The sequence below is a fragment of the Kogia breviceps genome, chromosome 19, assembly GCF_026419965.1.
Source record: "Kogia breviceps isolate mKogBre1 chromosome 19, mKogBre1 haplotype 1, whole genome shotgun sequence".
Classification (NCBI taxonomy): domain Eukaryota; kingdom Metazoa; phylum Chordata; class Mammalia; order Artiodactyla; family Physeteridae; genus Kogia; species Kogia breviceps.
This window is the reverse complement of record NC_081328.1, coordinates 14017965-14045549: the sequence shown is the minus strand read 5'-3', so window position 1 is coordinate 14045549 and position 27585 is coordinate 14017965. Positions and strand designations below refer to the sequence as shown.

At 37.1% G+C, this 27585-nt stretch overlaps 1 protein-coding gene across 10 annotated transcripts in view; it reads left to right on the top strand.

Annotated features, from left to right (window-relative positions):
* NSRP1 (nuclear speckle splicing regulatory protein 1) overlaps positions 1-27585 on the top strand; it is a 62205-nt gene that overhangs the window by 18839 nt on the left and 15781 nt on the right. For 9 of the 10 annotated variants that reach the window (XM_059046308.2, XM_067021614.1, XM_067021611.1 and 6 more), the window contains one exon: positions 27336-27392. In XM_059046308.2, coding sequence (XP_058902291.1) covers positions 27336-27392 — 57 coding nt within the window. Of the gene's footprint in view, positions 1-1191; positions 1251-27335; positions 27393-27585 lie in introns of those variants that run through there. The other variant, XM_067021617.1, reaches the window with a different exon arrangement.

The window sequence follows — 27585 nt, the reverse complement described above, 5'->3', positions numbered from 1 at the left end:
TTTCTGTTTTGTTTGAAGTACTACACATACTTGTACTATAATAAACATTATGTACATATATATGAATATATATTCATGTTTGTATGTATATTTGTGCATTGATTTATTTAATAGACACAAGCAAGTTGACTGTCTGTCATGACAGTCTTTAAAATTTTTTAAATGTGACTACCTTTAGGTGGGACTTGTACTCTTTGGTTAGCTATAGTTTCTACCAGTCCCTGTTGATTACTACAGGCTGCATCTCTCTGGCCTGGGAATGAGTTTACATTCTCTGTCCAAACTTAACTGCATTGTTCAAGTCTATACCCTTTCTCACTTGGCATCTATTTGATTTTTCTCTGAGTATGGTATGGTAGTTTTCCACTATGGTTACAGTTTGTTGATTTCTCTTTTTAAATACATTTTATTTTTATATGTTTGGAACTATGTTAATTATGTAAAGATTCATTAATATCTCCATGGGTTGTTCTGTTTTTGCCTTGACTTAAGATTTCTTTAAATTAATTTTGCTGTTGTTTTTTTTAGGGTGTTCATGCTGTGTCTCTCTTCATCTCTTTATTTTCAGCTTTACTGAATTCATCCATTCATTCGTTACCTTTTTTTAAATCTCTTGGATATAGCTGTGTTTTGTTCCTGTCTTTTAAATAGGTGATTATGATGTTTGGAGTTACTTCTGTCATTTTATATCTGTTTACCATGCTTTCTTATTAATCTTATATATTTCTTGTTTTTTCTTCTGTTTGTTGGATTAAGTTTTTGTTGCTGCGGTGATGGTGGTTGTTCCATTTTACCCTTCTCTTTGGGAGCTTTACATTCTGTTATTTTAATGTTTACCCTTAAAATTTCAGCACAATAATTAAACTTAAATTATTCTAACGGTGTTTAGAATAGAATATTCACATCTTCTCTTGGACAAGTCAAGAACCTTAGCAATTTGTGTTTTTTTGTGTTTATTTTTGTGGTACACAGGCCTCTCACTGTTGTGGCCTCTCCCCTTGCGAAGCACAGGCTCAGCGGCCATGGCTCAGGGGCCCAACTGCTCCGCGGCATGTGGGATCTTCCCGGACCGGGGCACGAACCCATGTCCCCTGCATTGGCAGGCGAACTCTCAACCACTGCGCCACCAGGGAAGCCCAGCAATTTGTTTTTAATTTATTTAATTTATTTTATTTTTGGCTGCATTGAGTCTTCATTGCTATGCACAGGCTTTCTCTAGTTGCGGCAAGCGGGAGCTACTCTTCATTGCGGTGTGTGGGCTTCTCATTGCGGTGGCTTCTCTTGTTGGGGAGCATGGGCTCTAGGCACACGGGCTTCAGTAGTTGTGGCACGCAGGCTCTAGAGCACAGGCTCAGTAGTTGTAGCGCACGGGCTTAGTTGGTCCGCAGCATGTGGGATCTTCCCAGACCAGGGCTCGAACCTGTGTCCCCTGCATTGGCAGGCAGATTCTTAACCACTGTGCCACCAGGGAAGCCCAGAATTTTTTTACTTCCTTCCATTTTTCTCTTTTTTCCTCTTTCACTGTTACCTTATGTTGATTACATTTGAGATTTTAGTTGCATGTATTTTTTTAACAGTACATGCATTGTTGATTTCTGCATCCTGCTTCTTTGTTTGTACTTCCATTATTATTTTCTCAAGTAATTTTTTTTAACATCTTTATTGGAATATAACTGTTTTACAATAGTGTGTTAGTTTCTCCTTTACAACAAAGTGAATCAGTTATACATATGTTCCCATATCTCTTCCCTCTTGCATCACCCTCTCTCCCACCCTCCCTATCCCACTCCTCTAGGTGGTCACAAAGCACAGAGGTGATCTCCCTGTGCTATGCGGCAGCTTCCCACTAGCTACCTAATTTACATTTGGTAGTGTATATATGTCCCTGCCACTCTCTCACTTTGTCACAGCTTACCCTTCCCCCTCCCCATATCCTCAAGTCCATGCTCTAGTAGGTCGGTGTTTTATTCCCGTCCTACCACTAATCTCTTCATGACATTTTTTTTCTTAGAGTCCATATATATGTGTTAGCATACGGTATTTGTTTTTCTCCTTCTGACTTACTTCACTCTGTATGACAGACTCCAGATCTATCCACCTCATTAAGATCTATCCACCTCATTACAAATAACTCAGTTTCATTACTTTTTATGGCTGAGTAATATTCCATTGTATATATGTGCCACATCTTCTTTATCCATTCATCTGTTGATGGACACTTAGGTTGCTTCCATGTCCTGGCTATCGTAAACAGAGCTGCAATGAACATTTTGGTACATGACTCTTTTTGAATTATGGTTTTCTCAGGGTATATGCCCAGTAGTGGGATTGCTGGGTCATATGGTAGTTCTATTTGTAGTTTTTTAAGGAACCTCCGTACTGTTCTCCATAGTGGCTGTATCATTTTACCTTCCCACCAGCAGTTTAAGAGTGTTCCCTTTTCTCCACACCCTCTCCAGCATTTATTGTTTCTAGAGTTTTTGATGATGGCCAATCTGACCGGTGTGAGATGATATCTCATTGTAGTTTGGGATTTGCATTTCTCTAATGATTAATGATGTTGAGCATTCTTTCATGTGTTTGTTGGCAATCTGTATATCTTCTTTGGAGAAATGTCTATTTAGTTCTTCTGCCCATTTTTGGATTGGGTTGTTTGTTTTTTTGTTATTGAGCTGCATGAGTTGCTTATAAATTTTGGATATTAATCCTTTGTCAGTTGCTTCATTTGCAAATATTTTCTCCCATTCTGAGGGTTGTCTTTTCGTCTTGTTTATGGTATACTTTGCTGTGCAAAAGCTTTTAAGTTTCATTAGGTCCCATTTGTTTATTTTTGTTTTTATTTCCATTTCTCTAGGAAATGGGTCAAAAAGGATCTTGCTGTGATTTATGTCATAGAGTGTTCTGCCTATGTTTTCCTCTAAGAGTTTGATAGTGTCTGGCCTTACATTTAGGTCTTTAACCCATTTTGAGTTTATTTTTGTGTGTGGTGTTAGGGAGTGTTCTAATTTCATACTTTTACATGTAGCTGTCCAGTTTTCCCAGCACCAAGTAATTCTTTTAGAGAGTATCTGTGGGTGATAATCTTTGAATCCTTGCAGATCTCCAGATGTCTTTATTTTGCCTTCACTCTTTTTTTTTTTTTTTTTTTGCGGTACGCGGGCCTCTCACCGCTGTGGCCTCTCCCGTTGCGGAGCACAGGCTCCGGACGCTCAGGCTCAGCGGCCACGGCTCACGGGCCCAGCCGCTCCGCGGCACGTGGGATCTTCCCGGACCAGGGCACGAACCCGTGTCTCCTGCATCGGCAGGCGGATTCTCAACCACTGCGCCACCAGGGAAGCCCTGCCTTCACTCTTAAAAGATAGTTTGGCTACATACAGAATTCCAAGTTCAAAATTAGTTTCCTTCAGAACTTTCAAATAACACTTTGTTTTCCTTTTATATCCACTATTTCCAAATGAAGACACCTGATACCAGTCTGATTCTTTGTAAGTAATTTTCACTCCCAGCTTCCTTCTTAGGTGTTAGGATTTTTCTCTTTATCCTTGGTATTATAAAAATTTCACCAGGCTAACTCAAGCTCCTACGTTCACTATTCTCAATTAAGGGCAGAAATGAATCTTTTTATTTACCTTTTCCAAGAAAGGCAGCATGTAAGGATCACCTGCATTGCTGTTTCTAATGCAAAAACCCAAGTTAATTTATCTTTGTCGTCTTCTGCTCTTTGTATCCCTTACCTCAGAACATGTAGTGCCCTTGGAACCATTCCCATCTTTTCTAGCATTCAGCCTCTGGGCAGTTTGGTTTCTAGTCTTCTATCTTCCTCAAGTTTCCAGTCTATTGAAAGCACCCTTTCTTGTTTTCCAGCATAATTATGGTTTTCTTTTCTGTCATTCTAAGGGTTTGGAAGAGGAGGAGGCTGTAGCATGTTTTGTTTTGTTTTTTAACATCTTTATTGGAGAGCAGCATGTATTAATTTGCCAACTTAAACCAGAAACTTTGCATTGCTTTCCTAGCTCTGAGATCTTGAGCAGATTGTTTAATCTTTTTAGTTTTAGTTCCACATTAAAGAAAATCTCTATAATATCTAAACGTTTATTTTAAGGATTAGAGGTACCTTAAGTGCCTAGTACAGTGTGTGGCACAGAATAGAAGTATAATAAATGGTAGCTATATTGCTACAATAAAAATATCTTCTTTGTGTAGAATAACTGTCATCATTAATCATTAGTCATCTGAAAGTTACTTGTGCTGTCTCCATTGCACTTTGTATTAGACTCATATTTGGTAGCCTGGCTTTTTTGTGACTTTTTAATAGAATCCTGATCTTCGTTTTGGGTTGTGGCCATTAGCTAAGAACCATTATATTAGAAAAATGTTCTATAAAGAAGGCAGTAATAACCATAATTATATTTTTACAGTATTATTGTTTTATTTGGTTTCTATACAATCTCATTGCACCACCCTTTTTAGTCATCATTTTTAACTGACAATTTCTAATTAGAAGATGATAAAAGCCTTACTTCTAAATTTGCTGTTAAATAACAAAATTAGCTTTCTGTTTTCTAAAACCATACACATCTTTCTCATACACTGACAGGCTTTGATATTGCCTATTCTAGCTTCACCATAAAAAACATTAGAAAACAGTTTTTCCTTTATTTTCATGTTGTGTTTCAGTGTGTGTAGTCAGACAGAAAGCAATAATCCCCCATCTCATTCTTGGATTTATCAAAAGCTGAAAATAAAATAGATCAGATCACTTTCTGAAACAAAATTACTTTATTAGTTTAGTAATAATTTGAGGTTACTTTAAAGATAAGAAGCAGCATGTGGGAGGAGATTCATTTCCTGCCTTTGGGCTTTATCTGTAAGAACTACATCTTCAATGTCAAGAGATTGTGTATTTATAACTGAACTCTAATAAAGTCTGTACCGGAGTTTACTGCACACCTGACTTTGTCATTATGATTATATATTAGGTGCCAAACTGTTGCTTGTCTTTTGAAAAAAAATACATTACCGAATGTATTTCATTAAAATTTGGCCTGTGTGGGGAGGATTACAAGACCATCAACTATTGATTTTAAGTGTGCTGGTTATTATCAACATGGTTAATGATGTTCCTTTGGGAAGTAAGTGGAGTAAAATGTAGTTTTCCTTTTATTGGTGAATTAAACAATAATTGGAAGAGGTGTTATTATAATGAATGTTTTTACTAAATCTTATAAAATGTTTTTCTACCACTCTTTTTGACTGTGCAACGTAAGATATTGAGAATCATGTTCTGAGTTTTTTTTTTCCTTTAATCTGTATCTGTCACTATATGTGGATATTAAAGAACTGTGTTCTTTTCCTTATGAGCAGTCCAGAATTACCCTCTTTTTTACACAACTTTTATGCTTCTCCCTTTGCTGTGTCTTGTCATCACAGGGAAATTGTCACATGAAACAGATAACATTGTTATTTCAGAACAGCACCCTTCATGACATTTTCATCTTTGTGTTGTTGGTGCACGTGTGTGTATGTCTTTCTGGAACTGTGACATGTCTGAGAAGGAAAGAACTGTTAAGCATGTAGTAATGTGATTTTTTTTAAACAGTCAGAATTGTTAGTCATACTTCTCATTTCAGGGCACACTCACATTATCAGCCTGTACAAGACTCTTATTTTATTTATCAGTTTTCCTCTTCATCCCCTCTCCCATTCCCTTTTAAACATACTGTGATATGTTTGATATATATGCTTGAATATGTGTGTATGCTTTTGTATTGTGTTGTTTTGAGTGCATTTTTTTTTTGGCCACGCCCTCAGTTCCCTGACCAGGGATTTAGCTCAGGCCACGACAGTGAAAGCCCAGAATCCTAACCACTAGACCACCAGGGAGCTCCCGAGTATGTATATTTTATATATATATGAACTTCACTGTATTATAGATCTCATTTTTTTCAATTAATACTACATTATATTGTATATACCTAGTTGATTCTAACTATAGCATATTACATGCACCATATTTTATCCCATTCCCCCAGAGATAAACATTTAAGTTATCCTCAGTTCCCTATCAAAGCACTATAAAAAACATTCTTGTACATGTCCCAGTAAAAGCCAAATAGAAACCAGAGGGTTTCTTTGGATTTCTGGATCAGAGAGTATATAGATACATTATTTCACTAAGTACTGGCAAATTGCTTTCTGGAATGACTATACCAATTTGCATTCCATTGGTGATCTCTATTTCTTCATCTTGTTAACACTTAATAATTTTTCCCATTCTTCATTGTTTTACTTTGCACTTCATTGATTGTTAATTATTAGGCATTTCTTCTTTTCTGTAAATTGCTCATTCATATCCACTACCCTCCTTTCTGTTGTATTTCCTATCTTTCTTTATGGTATGTAATTTGGATAGTAATCCGTTGTTGGTTTTAGACATTGAAAATCTCTCAGTCTGTTACTTTTTTTTGTGGTCCCTATGGTGAGGATTGCTAATAATACACATAAATCTATTCTTCCCTAATGCAGTGACAGAGTTTAAGCTGGGCACATAGCTGCTCAGTTGGGGGTTGTGTTTTCTACTTTATCATTAGCTAATTGAGACCACATGACTAATTTTGCCAATCAAACATGGACAAAACTATTATGTGCACTCTTACCTCAATATGGACTTCTTTTCTACCTTGTCATAAGTTGGAATATGTATAGGTTTATTATTTCAGATCATGACCCAACTTTCTCTATACTCTTGTGATAGCTGGAAAGAGCTTGGGTTTCTGAATGACCATATGGAACAGAGAGCTGTCTTGCCAAACTGAACTGTCCCCTTGGTGGAACAATAATCTAGAGAGAAACTTAATTAGCAGTATTTGAGAGCTAATTTGTTATTGTAACTTAAAGTTGACTATAATATAGTGTCCTTTATAGAGCATAAATTCTCTCTCTTTAATATAGTCAAATCAGTTATTCCTATATGGTTTGTGCTTAGGAGGTCTTGTTTAAGAAGCTCTTCACCACCCTGAGGCTACCAAGATATTCTCCTATCTTCTATTAGATATATAATACTTTTTTTTCCTTGCGGTACGTGGGCCTCTCACCACTGTGGCCTCTCTCGTTGTGGAGCACAGGCTCTGGACGCTCAGGCTCAGCGGCCATGGCTCATGGGCCTAGCCGCTCCGTGACATGTGGGATTCTCCCGGACCGGGGCACGACCCTGTGTCCCCTGCATCGGCAGGCGGACTCTCAACCACTGCGCCACCAGGGAAACCCAATACTTTTTATATATAGGTCTTTAGTCCACCTTGAATTCACTCTTTATATATGTTGTGAGGTAGGGATCCAACATTATTTTTCTTAAAATGGACCAGTTCTCCCAGTACCAACTATAGACAGTGTGTGCTTTACCTCCTGATTTGTGGGTCGTCTTTATCATGTCAAGTTCCCATATATTCATGAATCTGCTGCTAATCTCTCATTTTATTACAGTTTTTAAAATTATTATGGCTTAGTAGTAAATCTTACTATCTAGTAAGCTGAGTCCTTTATTTTACACCTCTCTTACAAACTTGATTAAACTGTTGTTAGGCAATTTAGAGTTTGTAAAATTCCTTAAAAATTAAAACTCCAATTTGTATTGGAATTGCCTTGGATTTATAGTTTAGTCTTTAGGAACTACCCATAAATGTTGGTATAGTTCTCCATTCATTTAGACTTTTTAATGAAGTAATTTTGTATCTCATTAATGTTCTGTACCTTGTCTTCAGGTTTATTCGTAGATATTTCATAGTTTTAATAGCTGTTGTGAATGGTACCTTATTTTCAAGTATATTTTCCAGTTGACTGTTCCGGTGTAGAGCAATGCTGTTGATTTTGTATCTGGCAGTCTTTCTAAACTCATTTACTGTAATAAATTGTCTATACTGTCTGCTTTATCTCTTCTAATCCTTATGCTTTTTTTCCCCTCTGTTGATTATATTAACCAAGTCTTCCAGTAGTATGTTAGACTACCTCAGTGAGCATTCTTTCTTGTTTGTATTTTAAATGAAATACTTCTGACTGTTCCTGAGTAAAGTTTTATTGGAATACAGCCTTGCCATTTACTTATTTGTTATCTGTGACTGCTTCTGTGAAACAGTGACATAAAACTGTTTGCATGTTGCAAAGAGTTGCAACAGAGGCCACATTGCCACAAGTCTAAAATATTCACCATCTGGGCCTTAAAGAGAAAATTTGCTGATTCCTACTCTAGATCTGTGCTAATATGGTAGCCACTAGTCATAGAGACTTTTAATTTTAAACTTAAATAAAATTTATGTTTAAAATTCGGTCACTCTAGTTACATTTCATACGCACAATAGCCATATGTGACCAGTAGCTACCATATTGGGCAACAAGTATAGAACATTTGAGTTATTTCAGAAAGTTCTGTTGTATAGAGCTGCTCTAGATTTTTAGTTCTGGATCATTTTGGTTATCTTTTTGCTCATTTTTAAAGATAATATTGTTTTACTTAATCTCACAATATCATTCTTATTGGGAATAGTTCCCATAATGCATATTTTCAGAGAGAGCCTTTATGTGGCAAATCTTCTGAGACTTTTTGTGCTTAAAATATCTTTACTTTTTTTTTTTTTTTTTTTTTTTTTTTTTTTTTTTTTTTTTTTTTGCGGTATGCGGGCCTCTCACTGTTGTGGCCTCTCCCTTTGCGGAGCACAGGCTCCGGACGCGCAGGCCTAGCGGCCATGGCTCACGGACCCAGCTGCTCCGCGGCATGTGGGATCTTCCCGGACCGGGGCACGAACCCGTGTCTCCTGCATCGGCAGGCGGATTCTCAACCACTGCGCCACCAGGGAAGCCCGAAAATATCTTTACTTTTGATGCTAGTTTATTTGGATATAAACTTTTTGGTTTAAAGTTTTTTCCATCAACACTTTAAAATAGCTCCAACCAGTAGTTTTAAGAATTACTTACTCTTAAATCTTGTGTGGCTGATGAGGTGTCTGAGGTCATTCTGATCTTATTCCTTTATAGGTGATCTATTCTTTCTTGTTAGAAGCTTTTAGAATTTTCCTTTGTGTGTGTGTGTGTGTGTGTGTGTGTGTGTGTGTGTGTGTGGTATGCAGGCCTCTCACTGTTGTGGCCTCTCCCATTGCGGAGCACAGGCTCCGGACGCCCAGGCTCAGCGGCCATGGCTCACGGGCCCAGCTGCTCCACGGCATGTGGGAACTTCCCGGACCGGGACACGAACCCGTGTCCCCTGCATCAGCAGGCGGATTCTCAACCACTGTGCCACCAGGGAAGCCCTTTCCTTTGTCTTTGATTTTCTTAAATTTCATTATAATGTATCAAGGTGTTGTGTATGTATGTTTTATTTATTTTCTGTTCTCTTTGGCATTCACAGTCTGTTCAGTTTGACTTTTTTTTCTTTAATTCTTGAAAAGTCTCAGTCATTCAGATGTTTCTTTGAATCTGTTTAGTGTATATGTCTTTTTTGTCTTTAATTTTTATGAATGTTGATACTTCTTTCTCTCATATCTCTGTATCTTTAAAAAAAAAAATCTTATCCCTTCTTCATATATTCCAGGAGCATTTCTTCGCCTAATAATTCTAGCTCACTAAAACATTTTAGAACCATATCTTTTAATCCATTCACCCATCTCTTAATATTTTTATTTTAACTGTATTTTCTATACACATTATTTCAAATTGTTTCTTTTAAAAAACTGTTATTCTGCTTCATGTTGCCAGTGTCCACTCTCTTATTTCTGAGGATATGTATTATGGTCATTTAAAATTTATATTCTGTCTGGTTCATTAATCTGGTTCTTTTTAATGTATATTATTCAGTTCTTTTGTCTTTTTTTTAATCTTCAGAAAGATTTTTATAATCCTTATACTTCTCCACTGCTGGATTATTATTTTTCTTTCATGAACATATGTTCCATTGGGATTATCAGCCACATTAATTTTGATGGTAATATGTTTGGGAGGAATGGTAAGGTCCGGAGAAAGGAAGAAGAACCTCAGGGCAGAGAGCCTATGATGTTAATCCTAGGCTTCCCTTTTCGGTATCCACCAAGTAACCATATCCCTCAGGGCACTTCCCAGTAGCTACATCAGAGTTGCTCTTTATTTGAGAACAAGACTCCCATGGAAGTTTAAAGATTGGGGTGCTGCTCTGACATTACCTCAGAACAGTTGGTTTTTTTGCCTCTGTGGAGACAAAGAACATTTCTGAAAAGCTTTCTGTCATCCAACCCCTAAGTTGTATGCCCTATCCTCTTTAACTGGTTTGCTACTCTGCCCTCCCTCTGTCCAGACAAGTCAGCTTTTTTTCCCCAGGCATTTTTTCCCCACAGCTTTTATATTTGTTTCTCATGTCCACCCTCTCTCACCTGTAGAACATCTTCAGAGAAAGAGAGCCTGGCTTAATTTCTTACCAAGAATTGGAAGCTGAGTATGACTAATTCTAAAAACTTTATATATGTGGCTTTTGATTTCATGAGTGTTTATTTATTTATTTTTACTAGTTTTGTATTTAGGGATCACATACTCTGTTGGCAGTGGTAAAGAACATAGGGAGGGCCTGTGTAATGGAAGGAGACTGGTCTAGGAATATTATTAAGTGGTAATTCAGAAAGTAGATAATGGAGATTTCAATAAAAATAATATGTATATATTTTAATGGTTTTCTTTTTCAATACTTTTAACCATCATTATTTGAGCATCTGATGTGTAGAAAATACTGAACTCCTGTTAGTAAATAAAAGGCTGAACAGGACAATCTCTGCTCTCAAGGAGCTTTTTATTGTACATTATGAAAGTGAATTTATAGACAGTTCAAGTTAAAACTAAAATATCTTCACTTCTGGGAGAAGTTAAGATTTCAGAAACTATTAATGGTGTTTTGTTAGAATTAGGGCCATTTCTCATTGAGCCACCAGGAATAAAAGCCAAATGGAGCATCCAGCCTTACTTTGAGAAGAATTTTGTGTGAGCTCCTATTCTTGTGCATAGCTTTGCTGCTTTTGTTTATTCTGCAGTGTACTTGACTCTCACCACTCTCTAGCTTCACCTGTTTTTGCCTGCTTTCTGTTCTTAAAGTCAGCCTTAAACCATAGTTTGTTTATACATTCCAGGAATGATTTGCTTTATATACTTGGACTGTGCTCTTTAGTTTGTCTCTGTCAATCTGTTCATCTGTTGCATCATAATTTGCCTTTGCTACCAGATTCCTGCCTCTGAATTTGCTCTGCACCTGTCCTCATATGTACTTGGCTTGGCATATTTTGATTCTTGGCTTTGGTTTTTAAATATGCCCTCACTTCTCTTCTTCCTTAGGTTAATTCATTGAGGCTTCTTTGCATCTGGTTTTGTAAAACACCTGTCAACTCTGTCACTGGTTCAAATCATCTCTTCCTCCTCCCCAGTATATGAGTTGTGATAACCACAGCTCATTTTATTTTAAAGTTATTGTTATTATATCATTTTTTCTATTAAAAATTACCCTCCCGGGGCTTCCCTGGTGGCACAGTGGTTGAGAATCTGCCTGCTTAATGCAGGAGACACAGGTTTGAGCCCTGGTCTGGGAAGATCCCACATGCCGCGGAGCAGCTAGGCCCGTGAGCCATAACTACTGAGCCTGCGCGTCTGGAGCCTGTGCTCCGCAACAAGAGAGGCGGCAATAGTGAGAGGCCCATGCACCGCGATGAAGAGTGGCCCCTGCTTGCCACAACTAGAGAAAGACCTTTCACAGAAGCAAAGACCCAACATAGCCATAAATAAATAAAAAAATTACCTGCCAGAGGTAAATAGTCCACAGTTTTCAGCATATGGCCTGACATTATTTTACTTAAAAAAAATACCTTTATTGAGGAGTAATTGACATATACATGCACTTATTTAAAGTATACAATTTGCTAAGTTTTGACTTAAGTTTATACCTTGAAACTGCTCTGCAACAAAAGCAACGAACATCCATCGCACCCGAAAGTTTCCCCATGCCCCTTTGTAATTTCTCCTTTCTACCCCTTCTCACACCAGCCCCCAGGCAGCTACTGATCTGCTTTGTATCACTATAGTTTTCATTTTGTAAAATTTATGTAAATGGAATCATGCACTGTGTACTTTGGATGGGGGTGAGGGGTGTCTGGCTTCTTTCAGCATAACTATTTTGAGATTAACTCACATTGTGTTTCAGTAGTCTGTTCCTTTTTTCTTGCTGAGTAGTATTCCTTTGTATGAATATACTACAACTTGTTTGTTTATTCACTGTTGGTCATTTGGATTGTTTCCAGTTTTTGGCTATTACAGGTAAAATGGCTATGAACATTTGTGTACAAGTCTTTGTATAGAGTTATGCTTTAATTTCTCTTGGGTAAAACCTAGGCATGAAGTGGTCACATGGTAGATGTAACTTTTAAGAAACTGCTAAATTCCGGGGACTTCCCTGGTGGTCCAGTGGTTAAGAGGCTGTGCTTCCACTGTGGGGGGGCATGGGTTCGATCCCTGGTAGGGGAACTAAGATCCCACGTGCTGTGCAGCGTGGCCAAAAAAAAAGAAAAAAGAAACTGCTAAATTCTTTTCCAAAGTTGTTGTACCATTTTACATTTCCACTATTGGTATATGAGAGTTATAATTGTTCTACCTCCTTTGTACAGACACTGTTGTTTTACCTTTGAGTAAAATTTTATTCTCTTCTTAATGTTTTGCAACTTGTGTTTGCATTTAAATGTTTAATAACACCTGGAGTATATTTTGATGTTTGTTACAAGGAATGAGGTGTGAGGAAGGTATCAGTTTTAATTGTTTTTTTGGTTTTTTTTCAAAAGGCTGGATAGTTGTCTCCACACCATCTATTAAATAGTCTATCATTTTTCCACTGATTTGAAATTTGCTTTTCTAAGGGATTGTTTCAGATGAATACATTTTTAGGTTCTTTGCCTATTCAGAACCTATATGTTTAGATATTAGAGAAAAATGTAGAACAAACCAGACCATTCTCCATTTATGATTCAATAAGGTATTTTTAAGGAGGTAAAATTATGAGAATTGCGTCCTTTATGTGAGATGTGAGTTGTCAATGGGTGAACTATTATAATAATACTTCAAAAAATACAATTCATATCTTTTGGATAGGGAGTATAATTTTTTTGTTTAATTTAAAACCATTTTAAAAAGAGCTCTGGATGAAATGATCTTTCTATAACATACAAATCATTCCACTTCTCATCACTATTTCTGCAGTCTCCTAGCTTAGAAACTTTAATACCATGTTTGATTCTATTTTCTACATTCCTTCTATCTATTTCCAAGTTCTTTTTCTTTTACAATATTGCCTAGATTTACCCTTTCTGTCCATTCCCACCTACCATAGTCTTGTAAACCCTGTGCCCTGAGTCTCCTTATTAACCATATTGCATTGATGACAGATCATTTTTCTAAATTACTTTTTCATTAGCTTAAAAAAACCTCAAATAATTCTTTTTTGTCTTTGTATCACTTTCAGAGTTCCAGGTGTTTTCATAACATGGTCTTAGTCCAACTTTAGTTCTTAACACCCAAATAGAAGTCATTTGCTATAATCATATTGATTTCTGCATCCTTGTTTTTTTGTTTGTTTGTTTTGTTTTGTTTTTTGGCATGCCACCCATCTTGCAGGATCTTAGTTCGCTGACCAGGGTTTGAACCTTGGCCCAGGCAGTGGAAGCTCAGAATCCTAATGACTGGACCACCAGGGAATTCCTGATCTCTTCATTCTTTATTGCCATGTTTATGTCATTGTATTTCCTATTGGAGTTTCCTCTATATAATACAATCTATTTATTTATTTGTTTGTTTGTTTGGCTGCATTGAGTCTTAGTCGCAGCATGCAGGATCTTCGTGTGGCATACAGGATCTTTCATTGTGGCTCGCGGGCTCTCTAGTTGTGATGCACAGGCTCTAGAGCACACGGGCTTAGTTGCCCTGTGGCATGTGGAATCTTAGTTCCCCAACCAGGGATCGAACCCACGTCCCCTACATTGGAAGGCGGATTCTCAACCACTGAACCACCAGGGAAGTCCCCACAATCTTTTTTCACTGTTACCCATCTTTCTAAATTTGGCCTCATCCTTCTTCCTCCATAGATGATTCTTTGATTCTCTCAGACCATGATTTTCCTTTCCCTGAACTCTAATACTTAGTTTGTTTCTTCACTCACTGTTCCATCCTTGCCTTCCTCTTTGGACATATCTGGTATGTTCTTGCCTATTCTCTGTGCCTGAAAAGCTCTTCTCCAGATCTCACTGTGACTTGTTTTCTCATCTTCTACTGGTCTTGGTTCAAATGGTATGTTCTCATTGAGACCTTCCTCGAAGATCCTATTTCAAATTCAGTCCACTCCTGCCTCTACTCTTCTTTGATTTATTTTTCTGCATAGAATGCAACATATCTGACATAAATTTTGTCTGTCTGTTTATTGTCTGTTCCCTTATAAGCTCATTGAGGGCAGGGGTTTTTGTTTATAATTTTTCCTCCCAACACCTTGAATAGTGCCTTGCACATGGCATATGCTCCATAAATATTTAAATGAATGAATAAATGCCGTTAGGTTGGTATTGATTGCTCTTTAGTTGTATAAAAGTGTTAGTTTAATTGTTTCCTTAACTAAATGGTAAGTTCTTTAAAGGGTAGAGTATATTTTCAACTCTTTCTTGGTGTTGGCATAGAATGACCTAACCAACATTAAATACTAACTGGCTGAAGGTGTGGAATTAGAAATTTTGACCACACAAAGGCAGATGGCACTTCCTATTTTGCAAAACTGGTCAAGATACTAAGCATAATTAACTTTCAGTTCTGAGTAGGATCTTAAAGATGCTTTTGTTAATTAATAAATTAGAATAACTTCTGTTGGGCTTCCCTGGTGGCGCAGTGGTTGAGAGTCCGCCTGCCGATGCAGGGGACACGGGTTCGTGCCCTGGTCTGGGAGGATCCCACATGCCGCGGAGCGGCTGGGCCCGTGAGCCATGGCCGCTGAGCCTGCGCGTCCAGAGCCTGTGCTCTGCAATGGGAGAGGCCACAACAGTGAGAGGCCCGCGTATCACAAAAAAAAAAAAAAAAAAAAAAAAAGAATAACTTCTGTTTACTTAATGAGTCAAAATAAGTTCTTGTTGGGCTTCCCTGGTGGCGCAGTGGTTGAGAATCCGCCTGCCGATGCAGGAGACACGGGTTCGTGCCCTGGTCCAGGAGGATCCCACATGCCGCGGAGCAACTAAGCCCGTGAGCCATGGCCGCTGGGCCTGTGCGTCCGGAGCCTGTGCTCCGCAACGGGAGAGGCCACAACAGTGAGAGGCCCGCATACCGCCAAAAAAAAAAAAAAAAAAAAAAAAAAAAAAAGTTCTTGTTATATAAAAATACATAGTCATTATAGACCAATTAGAAAATACAGAAAAGTATGAAAGAAAAATTAAAAGTACTGTTAATCCCATCACTCAGAAGTAACCACTGTACACGTTTGGACAGCAGCTCCATAATATTTTATAGTATATTTGGACCATAATTTATTCAGCTGTTTTCTTATTGTTGGACATTTCAATTTTTTTTTAATACTCTGGTGCTTTTATTTCAATGACATATTTCCATAATGAGGCTTCTTGGTTGAAGAATATGTATGTATATTTTAAATACTAAATAGATGAGTATCATTTTAGATGGTCATATCGCATTCCATTATATGAATAAACCATAATTTAACCATTCTATTGTTGAATCTTAGAATGGTTACCAGCTTTTTGATTTTACAAATTCCATTATCCTGCAAGGCATTCTTGTACACATTTGCAATTATTTCCTAGGGATGAATTTTTGAAGTTGAATTGCTGGATCAGAGGCTGAGCAAATTTTTAAAGCTTGTAATATCACACATAGAAAATGTGATAGTAGTGGAAAATACAACCATAAATTGAACACTTATTTATTTAACAAATACTTATGTGCCGGTCATGCTGCCAGTTTGTGAAGTTACAGTTAAGTGTTTAAAGATGGACAATGTCCCTGTCCTTATGAAACTTCTGGTCAGTAGGGGGTACAACTAAGTAAAATGACAACTTCAGTGTAGAATGATAAGTAAAATGAGAAAATATAGATGTGTACCTAAGAGGGTACAAATATCTAACACATTCTTTGAGTCAGGGAAGATTTGCTGAAGGAGGCCAAGACTAGAAGGGTAAGTCACTTACCCAAGCAGAGGGAGTTAGATACACAAAGTCCTGAAGTTGAAAGCGGACATGGTGTGTTCAAGAGAATGAAAGTAGCTAATTAAGAATGGATCATGGGGCTTCCCTGGTGGCGCAGTGGTTCAGAGTCCGCCTGCCAATGCAGGGGACACGGGTTCGTGCCCCAGTCTGGGAAGATCCCACATGCCGTGGAGCGGCTGGGCCCGTGAGCCATGGCCGCTGAGCCTGCGCATCCAGAGCCTGTGCTCTGCAACGGGAGAGGCCACAACAGTGAGAGGCCCGCGTACTGCAAAAAAAAAAAAAAGAATGGATCATAAACACTGTAGTGTATACAGAAGTCTAAATAGAATGTATTTACATATACAATACATGTATAATGTTATAAACCAGTGTTACCTCAATTAAAAAGAAGAATGGAGCATAAAAAGAGAGAGGAACTAATAAGAAATGAGCTTGAGGGAGTTTAAAGCAAGGCCAGGATCAACTAGGTCAGATACTTCTGAGAGGTCAAATAAGATAAATATCAAAACTGTGGATTAGGTTTAACAACAATGGTTTTAGAACGATTTCAGTGGAGTGGTAGGGATAGAGGCCAGGTTGTGCTGGGGTTGAGGAATGTATGTGGATAGAGGCAACAAGCGTAGACCACTTTGGCTCTTATGGGATGCCCGGCTTCTTTCGGTGGCTATAGGGACAGTGGGGTCAGGGGGAAGGGAATCTTTGTTTTCATATAGGAGAGATTTGAGCATGGGTCCTGACACACAAGGTTTTTAGGTTTTGTGAGAGGGAGTTATAGGAGTTCCTATTTGGTGTTTCTCTTCAAAGATGCCAATATCATAGGTGTCATTTAAAAAGGGAAAACACAAGCCATAGGGGAAAGATATTTGCAACCATAAAAATAAGAAAAGATTTTTGTCCAGAGCATACCAAGAACTCCAACAAATCATTAAGAAAATGAGAACCCAAATAGAAAAATGTACAAAAGACGTGAATATGACTAATAAATATATGAAAAATATATAAATTATATGAGTATATAATTCAGCCTCAATAATAAGGGAAATGCAAAACAAAATCATTTTATGCCCATAAAATTGCCTAAAGAATAAAATGTTTCACAATATAAAATATTCACAAAGACAGAGTAGTGGGAATTTATACACTGTAGGTGGGAGTGTGAATTGGTTAGACTACTTTGGAGAATAATTTGTCAGTATTTAGTGACATTGAATATATATCTCCCTACAGTGTAGCAGTTCTCCTAAATGGTTACACATGTGTATCAGGATACATGCACAACAATGTTCATAGCTTCTTTGTTTGCAAAAACAAAAACAAAGGAAACCCAAATAAATGTTCATCAGCAGAGGCATGGATACAAGTTCAGTTTCTGTAAAGTAAAACATCATTTGGAGAGGTATACTGTAGAAGGAGGTAAGATAGTCCTTCATTCTACTAGAGACTCTAGCTGGAGCTGACATAAAGACAGATGAGCAGGAGAAAAGCATATGAAGTTCTTTTACACATATATGGGAGCCCTCACAAGAAAAAATGAAAACCCAAAGAAGTGAGTAGGCCTAAGTGTTTATATAGTAGGTTAACAAAGACTAGCAATTGTGGAAAAGTAAAATTTGGGGGAGACTAAAGAAAGATAGAGTTACTCTAACAATGTCTGTTTGTATAGACTTCTCCTGGCCTTGACTCCCCATCTCTGGTGATAAGAATTTTTCTAACTCCTAGTACAGGGAAGGTACCTTTCACATGGGAATTTTATCTCTTGCTTTTAGGAAGAAAAAGGAAGGTCAGAGTGTCCTTGTATATGCTGTTTTTCAGGTGTCTTTAACTCAAAGCAGCATATTTTGGGGTAGCATCTCCTGAGCCCCCTCAGTATCTATGTAGCAAAACTATTTACAAAAATATCAAGGAGACTGTAAACAAAATTCAGAGTGGAAAGGGTAGGAGATGAGATTAGGGAAGGATATATAGGAACTTCAGGTGTACTGATAATGTTCTGTTTGTTAGGCTGGATAATGAATTCATAGGTGTTATTTTTTGTACTTTTTTGTGCAAAGTAATTTTTTATAATAGTTTTGAAAGGTGGCTATAATCTTAGGTAATGTGTGTACAGGGAGTTGACAAAGACTAGGAGGTTTAAAAAGGGAGGAGGCCTGGATATAGTTGATAGAGAAAGAAGATAGACTTGACTAATGAAAAAGAAGAATTGGTAGGTAGCATTAGGGCCCAATTACAATTAGAAACTAAGAAATTACATTTTACTGAAGTGCTTGGCAGGCCTAATATACACAGCAGATGGTTGGATTGATTCAGGACTTGAGTTTGTCAAATGAGTAATAGAAGATAGGCAGTATAGTAAAGGAGTTAAGGTTATTGGCAAGAGTAGTTGAAGATTTACTACTATAAAGATTTCAATAGAAAATAGAAGAATCAAGGGATTAGGGGCATCCATAGGATCAAAGAAAGGGTACAGTGGAAATAAATGATCAAGAGAGCTACTGTATTTCATTGAATCGAAAACATTGTAGGTTGCACTGTTATTTTATGTACCACTAAGAAAAAAAAGAACACTGTCAATTAAATATGACAGTCTTTCCTGTCACTTAGAATTTTAATTGTATATTTAGTACACGATACAATATTGAAAGGCTTCTTTTAGTCTAAATTACAGATTTTTAAATTTAGGTTACTCTTATACATATATAAAACAAAATATAAGTGAAATTAATTGGTTAAGGAATTCTTAAAACTTTTTCATATCTAGTATTTTTTGGACTCACTTTTTCACTCAGACAATGTTTTTCCACACTATATCATTCTCTCTGACATCAAACTTGACGTTTATAAGGAGGGTGTTTGGAGGTGGTGAAGTAGGCATGTTAAGTAATAATCCCAGTGGGAGTCAAAAGTAAATTATCTCCACAAAATTGCATAATTTTAAGAAGTGCTACATCAACACTCAGTGATGCTCATTCTACAAGTTTTGATGCTGATACTTTTAATATTTACGCATGCAAGCAGTAGTATCAACTAAAGTATTAACACCTCTGGTTTGACAGTAATTCGACGATGCCACTGATTGTAAGGTGTATTTGGATTTCAGCAATGTTAAAATGTGAAATAATGCACATCTTATGTTCAGTGAAATATAGTTAGAAGAGTAGTGGTGGTTATCAGGTGGGTTGCACAAGTTTATAGTTTCAGAGCTGGGGCAGTAGCAGATATAACAAGAGGTAGACCGTGAGAGCGGGTGGCTAAAGTAGAGAGGAAACAGTCATTAAACTGCAGTCAGACAAATATGATATGACTAAAAGGGAGACTTAAAAACCTTTAAAACATAAGTGGAGATGAGGAAAACAAGGTTAGTGTTTGTTGTATGCATTATCTGGGATGATGATGGCATGCCAGGGTGATGGCACGATGTAAAGTAGAGAGGAAGACTGAGCTCAAGATGTCAGAGATAGTAAGTAATAAAGCGTTCATGAATTGAGAGAAGAGAGGGGTAAGGATAGCATTTGAAGCATGAGCTTCAAAGGAACAGAGTTTTTTTACCTACAGTGTATGAGACTAGAATCAGGAGGAGACACAGCCTCCTAATCTGAAGTACAGGGTATATGAGCTCTGAGCAGCCTCAAATGAAAGATGTCTTCAGGGAAAAGCCAGTTTTTAGTCGAGGAAGTGAAAGAGAAGTTCATCAAAGAGGATGAGGATATGGGGAGGTTTGAGTCAAGGTAAAATATGCAAGAAGCGGTGTGGCCATAGTATGAGAGCGAATGATTATCGGGTAGCTTCTTGAGTAGTGAACAAGGACTAGTATGCATGTAGCCTTAAAGTTTCCCCATACCATTAAATGTTGTTGAAAACATTTTCAGTTGGCTACAGAACTTTCTGTTGAAGAGTATACACTTATTTAACCAATCTTATTTTGTTCAAAGTTTTTCACTGATGTGACTAGATAATCCCATTATATAACACAGTGAATATCATAGTACCTAAATCTTTTTGTGCATCTTTTTTTATGTCCTTAGAATAAACTGTAAGTGGAATTACTGGATCAAAAGAAATGGATATTTTTCAGGCTCTCTTGATACATTTTGCTAAATTGAAACTATTTCACATTTTCACAATGTAGGAGTATATCTTTTTGTTCATTACCTTGCCACTATTGGATGATACAATTTAAAAAATCTTTACCAGTTTGATAGGTGATAAAAGTTAGTATTTTCATTTTCATCTTTTTAGTTATTGGTAAGATTGAACATTTTTTCATATAGTTAATGGTCATTTATATTTTCTCATTTCTAAATTTTCTGTTCAGAGCCACATCTTTTTCTGTCTGAGTTTATATAATAAAAATTTTCTGTATTTTTCACAACTCTTAAACAGGCTTTGTACTTAGAAGAGTCATGCGAATGTGGACAAATAAAGCCCATGGTACAGATTACTGAGTTGTAGGACCTTTAATAAATGATCTGTTGCTAGGTTTAAAGAAAAAACAAAGAACAGGAGTTTTTCATTTCTAAGTTCTAAGAGCACAACAGAAGATTGTAGCCATAAGCCATTTAAGGAAGGATTGATTCTTTTTTTTATAAATAAATTAATTATTTTTATTATTTTTGGCTGTTGTTGCTATGCGTGGGCTTTCTCTAGTTGGGGTGAGCGGGGGCTCCTCTTCGTTGTGGTGCGCAGGCTTCTGTCATGGCTTCTCTTGTTGCGGATCATGGGCTCTAGGTGTGCAGGCTTCAATAGTTGTGGCACGTGGGCTCAGTAGTTGTGGCTTGCGGGCTCTAGAGCTCAGGCTCAGTAGTTGTGGCATACGGGCTTAGTTGCTCTGCAGCATGTGGTATCTTCCTGGGAGAGGGCACGAACCTGTGTGCCTTGCATTGGCAGGCAGATTCTTAACCACTGCACCACCAAGGAAGCCCAAGGAAGGATTGATTCTTGAACTGTTTTTTCTTTAACTGAGATCTGTTTTGGATAAATGGATAGGAAACCTCTTTTTTCAGTAAGAAGCCCATAGGTAATTTTTTTTTTTACTTTGTGGTTTATTAGTTATGGAATAACAGACTAGTTTCTGTAAAAAAAAAAAATCAACCCTTTTCTGAATTTTCATTTAATTAAAAAAAAATTATGACTGAAGAAAGATAATTTAATAATATAAATAATGGTCCAGTATCTGTAATTTTTCCCCAGTGTCATTAAACTATATTTTGTTTATTGATGAAGAAGGAGTTCCAGTAATACATACAGAGCCATTTCTCTTCTGATTTTTACCACAGCCCAGGAGGCAACCCAGTAGTGATGGAAGAAAGGTGCTGCACAACCATGTGCTTTCTCTTCCGTTTATCTGAGCTAACTGCAGAGGTTTTTAAAACAGTCTCCCTTTTAGTCCTGTCATATCTGACTGCAGTTTAATGAAACAAAACACTAGTAAATAGTTTTTATTCTCTACAAGAACAATGGAGGTAATAAAGACTAAGAAAATCCAGTTGCAGTGTTCTTAATTCTGCAGTCATGGTGCTTATACTTGATGATCACATCTTTACCCTTTATAATTTTGTGTGTGTGTGTGTGTGTGTGTGTGTGTGTGTGTGTGTGTGTGTGTGTGTGGAGAGAGAGAAAGAGAATTGTATATATAAAATGGACCAGGTTTTTATATTCTTTTTCTTCTTGTTCATTTCTTATTTGGAATTAAAGCTAATGTGAGTGTACCAACTCTTAGATTAGACATAAAAAATTAAGATGTTGACCAAATATGGCTCCTCCTCCACTTTTAGTGCTATACACATACTGGGTTCTCCAAACCTGTTTGTTCAATTAAGATCAGACATTCTCAAGGAACTACTATAGGTTTTTTAAAGGGTATTTCCCTGAGACTTTTGGTAGAGAACCTAAATATTTTGAAACACCAGTGTAATACAGTAGTTTTTGTGCTTTTAGGACAGTCAAAATGTTTGCATTTCAGGACTTCTCTGGTGGTCCAGTGGTTAAGACTTCATACTTCCACTGCAGGGGAAGCAGGCCAAGATCCCCGCATGCTGTGTGTGACCCCCCACCCCCACCACCACCCACCCACCCCCCACCCCCACCCCCGCCAAAAAAAGTTTGTATTTGACCCAATTTATAAATTGAGTTTTTTTTAAGATAAGATAAAGATATCTTTATCTTACCTAAAGATAATTTAAGATAAAGCCCTTTGTCTTCCTAAATTTAAAACTGATGATAATTTGTGGTGTTATTAGAAGGCACCATTAATGAATACTCTTATTGCTCTGTGAAGTGGTCTTCAGACATAGAATTAAGATAATTGCCTACCTGCTAATTTGGAAACTAATCAATTAATGACAGTATTGTGGTTTGGTCATATTCAGCCTCCATCATCAGTTTGTTTGGTTTTTAAAAAATATTTATTTATTTATCTTTGGCTGCATTGGTTCTTCATTACTGTGTGCGGGCTTTCTCCATCTGTGGCAAACAGGGTCTACTCTTCATTGCGGTGGCTTCTCTTGTTGCGGAGCATGGGCTCTAGGCGTGTGGGCTTCAGTAGTTGCGTGTGGCATGTGGGCTCAGTAGCTGCGACTCGCAGGCTCTAGAGCACAGGCTCAGTAGTTGTGGCGCACAGGCTTAGTTGCTCCGCAGCATGTGGGATCTTCCTGGACCAGGGATCAAACCCGTGTCCCCTGCATTGGCAGGTGGATTCTTAACCACTGTACCACGAGGGAAGCCCCCATCATCAGTTTTCAACAGCTATATTTCCTTAGGTCGCTTGCAGGCTAGAATATTTTGTGGCAAGAACTGAAGTGTTTTGTAATGTCTGTACTAAGCAAAATACATTCCTTTAAAATAATGCTGAGTGAAAAAAGCTAGTCTCAAAATGATTCCATTTATTTAACATGTTACATTCTTGAAGTAACATAATTATAGAGATAGAGAACAGATTAGTGGTTGCCAGTGATTAGGATGGGAGTGGGGAGGGGAGGATAGGTGGGTATGGCTATAAAAGGGTAGCACTAAGGAATATTGTGGTGATGTTACAGTTAAGTATCTTGATTGTGGTGACAGTTACACGAAACTATCTATACATAAAATAGCGTAGAGCTATACACATACACAAATTTTGTGTGTAAAACTGGTGAAATCTGTGTAAGCTTTGTGGTTTATACCAAAGTCTGTTTCCTGGTGTTGGTATTTTACTCCAGTTATGCAAGATGCTCACATTGGTGGGGGGGTGCTGGGTGAAGGACCTTCTTGTACATTTCTTTGCAACTTCCAGTGAATTTATAATTATTTCAAAATAAAGTTTAAAAAAATATACTTCTTTAACAAGAACTCCCACCCCAAACCAGGCAGTTATTAAAAGAGGATGTCCATTCATTTGGTCATTCCTTGCTATCAGCTCCCATCATCCAATGATTATTATAGCAGCACAGCAGAGGACTCTCTCAAAAAGAAGAGTTCTTTCTAATCTCATGCTTTGGGGCAATGTATTTTCATTTATAGTTGCTTATAAAACCACTCTTAGTTCTAGAAAACCTATTTCTAGCTCTGCCGTAGCTCCCATGGCTAGTAAAGGATTCAAATGTTTGCATCCTCTATTTTCCTGTGTGTTGGTGTACTCAGTATGAAACCTTAAAGAATCTTAACACAAAAAAGAAAACATGTACAGCCTTTTAAATATTCAACAGGATAGACTCTTCTGTTTCAGTAGATGCAAATTGAATCATATTGTCCAACTTCAAGTAAGCCAATCTTATGTTTATTAAACACACTGATAAATATACTATAAAGTGGAACATAGTGTACATGCTTTTCTGGTGAACACTTTCTTTTAACTGTAATACTCCAAGGGAGAAAAACTTATAACTACCGTTTTCACATAACTTAATTTTAATTTGTTTAAATATAAACATTTCTTCAGCCCAAAATGTTCTTAAGTATGAGCATAGTAATAATAATGGTAGTAATGAAAGCTAACCTTTACTGAGAGCTTTTAACCTTTACTGACTCTTGCATAAGCCAGATACTTGCCAAGTACTTTTTACATGTTATCTCATTTAATCGTCAAAACAACCTTGTGAGATAGGTACTATTATATAGATGAGTAACATATCTGAAATAATACAGCTAGTAAGAGAGAGGGAATTGTTTGAAAGTCAGTCAGATTCCTGAGCCTACACTTTTGACCGTTATTCTGTACTTCCCCTTTATGCCATGCAGTATAGAAACTCTAAAGTTAGAGGCTGACATGTTAGCAGTTATTACATATTTTAGTTTTGTTTTATTCATAGGGCACATGTATGAAATCTGTTTCTTCTCTTGCTGAGTTCAGTAAGGTGAAACCTTCCCTGACTTATGCAGGACAACCTGCTTTTCTCATTTTTATCTTCTCTTGCATATCCTTTTTCATGGAAACCAGACTAAATTAAAAGTTGTCTTAACATTTGTATTGGTATTTTAATTTCAGGATATCTCTTAAAACTTAGACTTGACCTTTAAAATATAAAGTCTTATTGCTCTTGTGTTTAATTTTACCAGTTATTTTGTCTCCAGTATGAATCTAGACTACAGTTTCTTATGTTTGTTATATAGAAGATAAAGATTAAAATGTCATTTAATACATTTACTGATTTTTATATAGGATCACTATTACTGGAACAAAAGTTTTATTCCTACAATTTTCATTTTTAGTTTTTTGTGTATATGTATTTAATCAGGTTGTTGACATTTTAGCCATCACCACTAATAATCATTGTTAGAGTTCCTTTAGCTAGAAAACTGAGACATGAACTTCAAAAGGAGACAGTCCTTCCTCAGTTTTTCAGCATAGGTTCAGAGTTACTTCTTTATCCACTGATGCTCTTGGAATTCCAGGGATATAAGTTGGTGGATAGGATCTGTAAAATTACTCTCTCCATATGTTATCAACCCCATAAGTAATAAACAACTGATGTTTTTCAAAGGTCAGACTTCATCCTTCTAAACAACTATAAGCATGAAAACAAAGTCTCTTGAGATATTTCAAAGTATATATACTTTACATTGGAAGGCCCTTCCCAGTCTGCTTATTCTACATTATATAAAAATCTAAAAAGTCATAGGTTTGTGTTTTGTTTTTTCAAGTTCAGTAGTTCAGGTTGAAGCAACCAGTTTGAAAGTAACAGCCTGTGAACTGTGACTAACTGGAGGAGAGGTGGGAAAAAGTAATAAAAATAAGTAAAAGTCCAGCATTTGGGGATTTACTCTTTTAGTCAATCCTGAGGACATTACTGACTCAATGATCAAGAAAAATATATTTAGTATACACTAGTTAGAAAGACTGAGACATAAAAATGCATTGGAGGGAATTCGCTGGTGGTCCAGTGGTTAGGACTTGGAACTTTCACTGCTGGGGCCTGGGCTTGATCCGTGCTCGGGGAACTAAAATCCCACAAGCCGTGAAAAAACAAACAAAATGCATTAGAATTTCATGAGATATACTTACTAGAATATTTAATATTTTCATGTTTAAAATTTATATTCTAATGAGTGAAAAATGTGTCATATTATGTAACAGGGACATTTGAATTAAATGAGTAATACATGTAACACACAAGTAATAAACTTAGCATAATAGCACCTGGCTCTATAGATGTTAGCTACTATTATTATTTTTGTTATCAACATCTCTTCCTCTAGTTGGAGTCAATTTACTATCACCTAAAGTAAACTTAGTCTCTGCCTGTACACTTCTTTTAATTTATTAAGTAAGTGTTCTGTTATTATTGTCTGGCTTTTGTGTATTAACTTTATTCATCTGCATGGTCATAGAAAACTAGAAATAGGTTTATTTTGTTCTGTTTGTTGCCATGGAAAACAAAGGATGCACCAGTTGATACTATACAGCTGGAAACAGCAAATGTCAATAGGCTAGAGAACTATAATTCATTAGTCTTTTTTTTTTTTTTTTTTTTTTGTGGTACGTGGGCCTCTCACTGCTGTGGCCTCTCCCGTTGCGGAGCACAGGCTCCGGACGCGCAGGCTCAGTGGCCATGGCTCACGGGCCCAGGCGCTCCGCGGCATGTGGGATCTTCCCGGACCGGGGCACGAACCCACGTCCCCTGCATCAGCAGGCGGATTCCCAACCACTGCGCCACCAGGGAAGCCCCATTAGTCTTTTTTTTTTAAGATATAATTTACACACCATAAAATGTACCCCTTTAGTGTGTACATTTCATTGTTGGTTAGTATATTTATTTACAAGGCCTTATACTTTTAAGGGAACAGTTTTTCCTAAGTGTTCTAATTATATTTTCTTAGCTGCAAGTCTTTACTTTCGCCCATGTGGTTACTACTTTCTGTACTCTTGTCTTCTCTGAAATTCCTTTTGATTGAGGTCTAATGTCATATCTCTTTTGGGAAGGCTTTGTTGATTCCTTATACATTTAGTCTCCTGCTCTGTTCTCCTGGAGCCCTTTTTTTAATCCCTTTGTTACATTGCCTATCACATTTATATTGTGATTATCTTTTAGTTATTTGTCTTCCCTTTCAGACCATTTATCTCTCAAGCACAGAGACTGTTCTTGTTTTTCTGCTGTCTTCAGGAGCTAGAACAATGCCTGTTATGGTAGGCTTTTCAATACATATTTATTGAATGATAATAACTACAGATAGTCCTGGCTGTCCCTGAGCCTTCAACATGTACTAAGAGTTTGATATACTATATTCAGTGGTGAATATTAAAATAATGTGCTTTTTGTTGCTGGGAATCATACCATTTTAGTATTGGAAGGGACCAATTTTCCCCCACTCAACACATGCACATTCCCTTATATACACAAAGCAAATTGAAATCCATAGACGTTAAACAACTTAGTGGTGAAGCTGGGACTGAAAACCCATGTTACCTCATCTTCTCCCGTACCATTTTATTTTCTCTTACACCCTGATGATTTATAATGAAGATTCATTCGTTTCCTAAAATTTAGGGTGAAGACCTTGAAAATTAATTTAATTCATAATATTATCTTTCTATTTTTAACCATAAGTAAGGGACTAGTTGCCAACCAGAATACTGGAAAAGAAGTTTTAAATTGGTTGAAACAGTGACAGCATTTTCCTGTTTTATAGACCTCCGTGAGTGAAAGCCTTCAGAGAGAAGCTGCTAAGAAGCAAGCAATGAAACAGGTAAGGTAGAAGGGTGAATTAAATGCATCTGGTGAAGTAAGTAGTTCAGCTCACATTTTGAAGTATCAGTTTTGTTGTCTAGGTACCTGAGACTAAAAAGAGTAAGGGTGTATAAGGAAAAATTTTATATTGACACTTGTTTTCTGAAAATGTGTAAGATGTTTCTTGATTTACATAGATTTCAGGTTTCTTG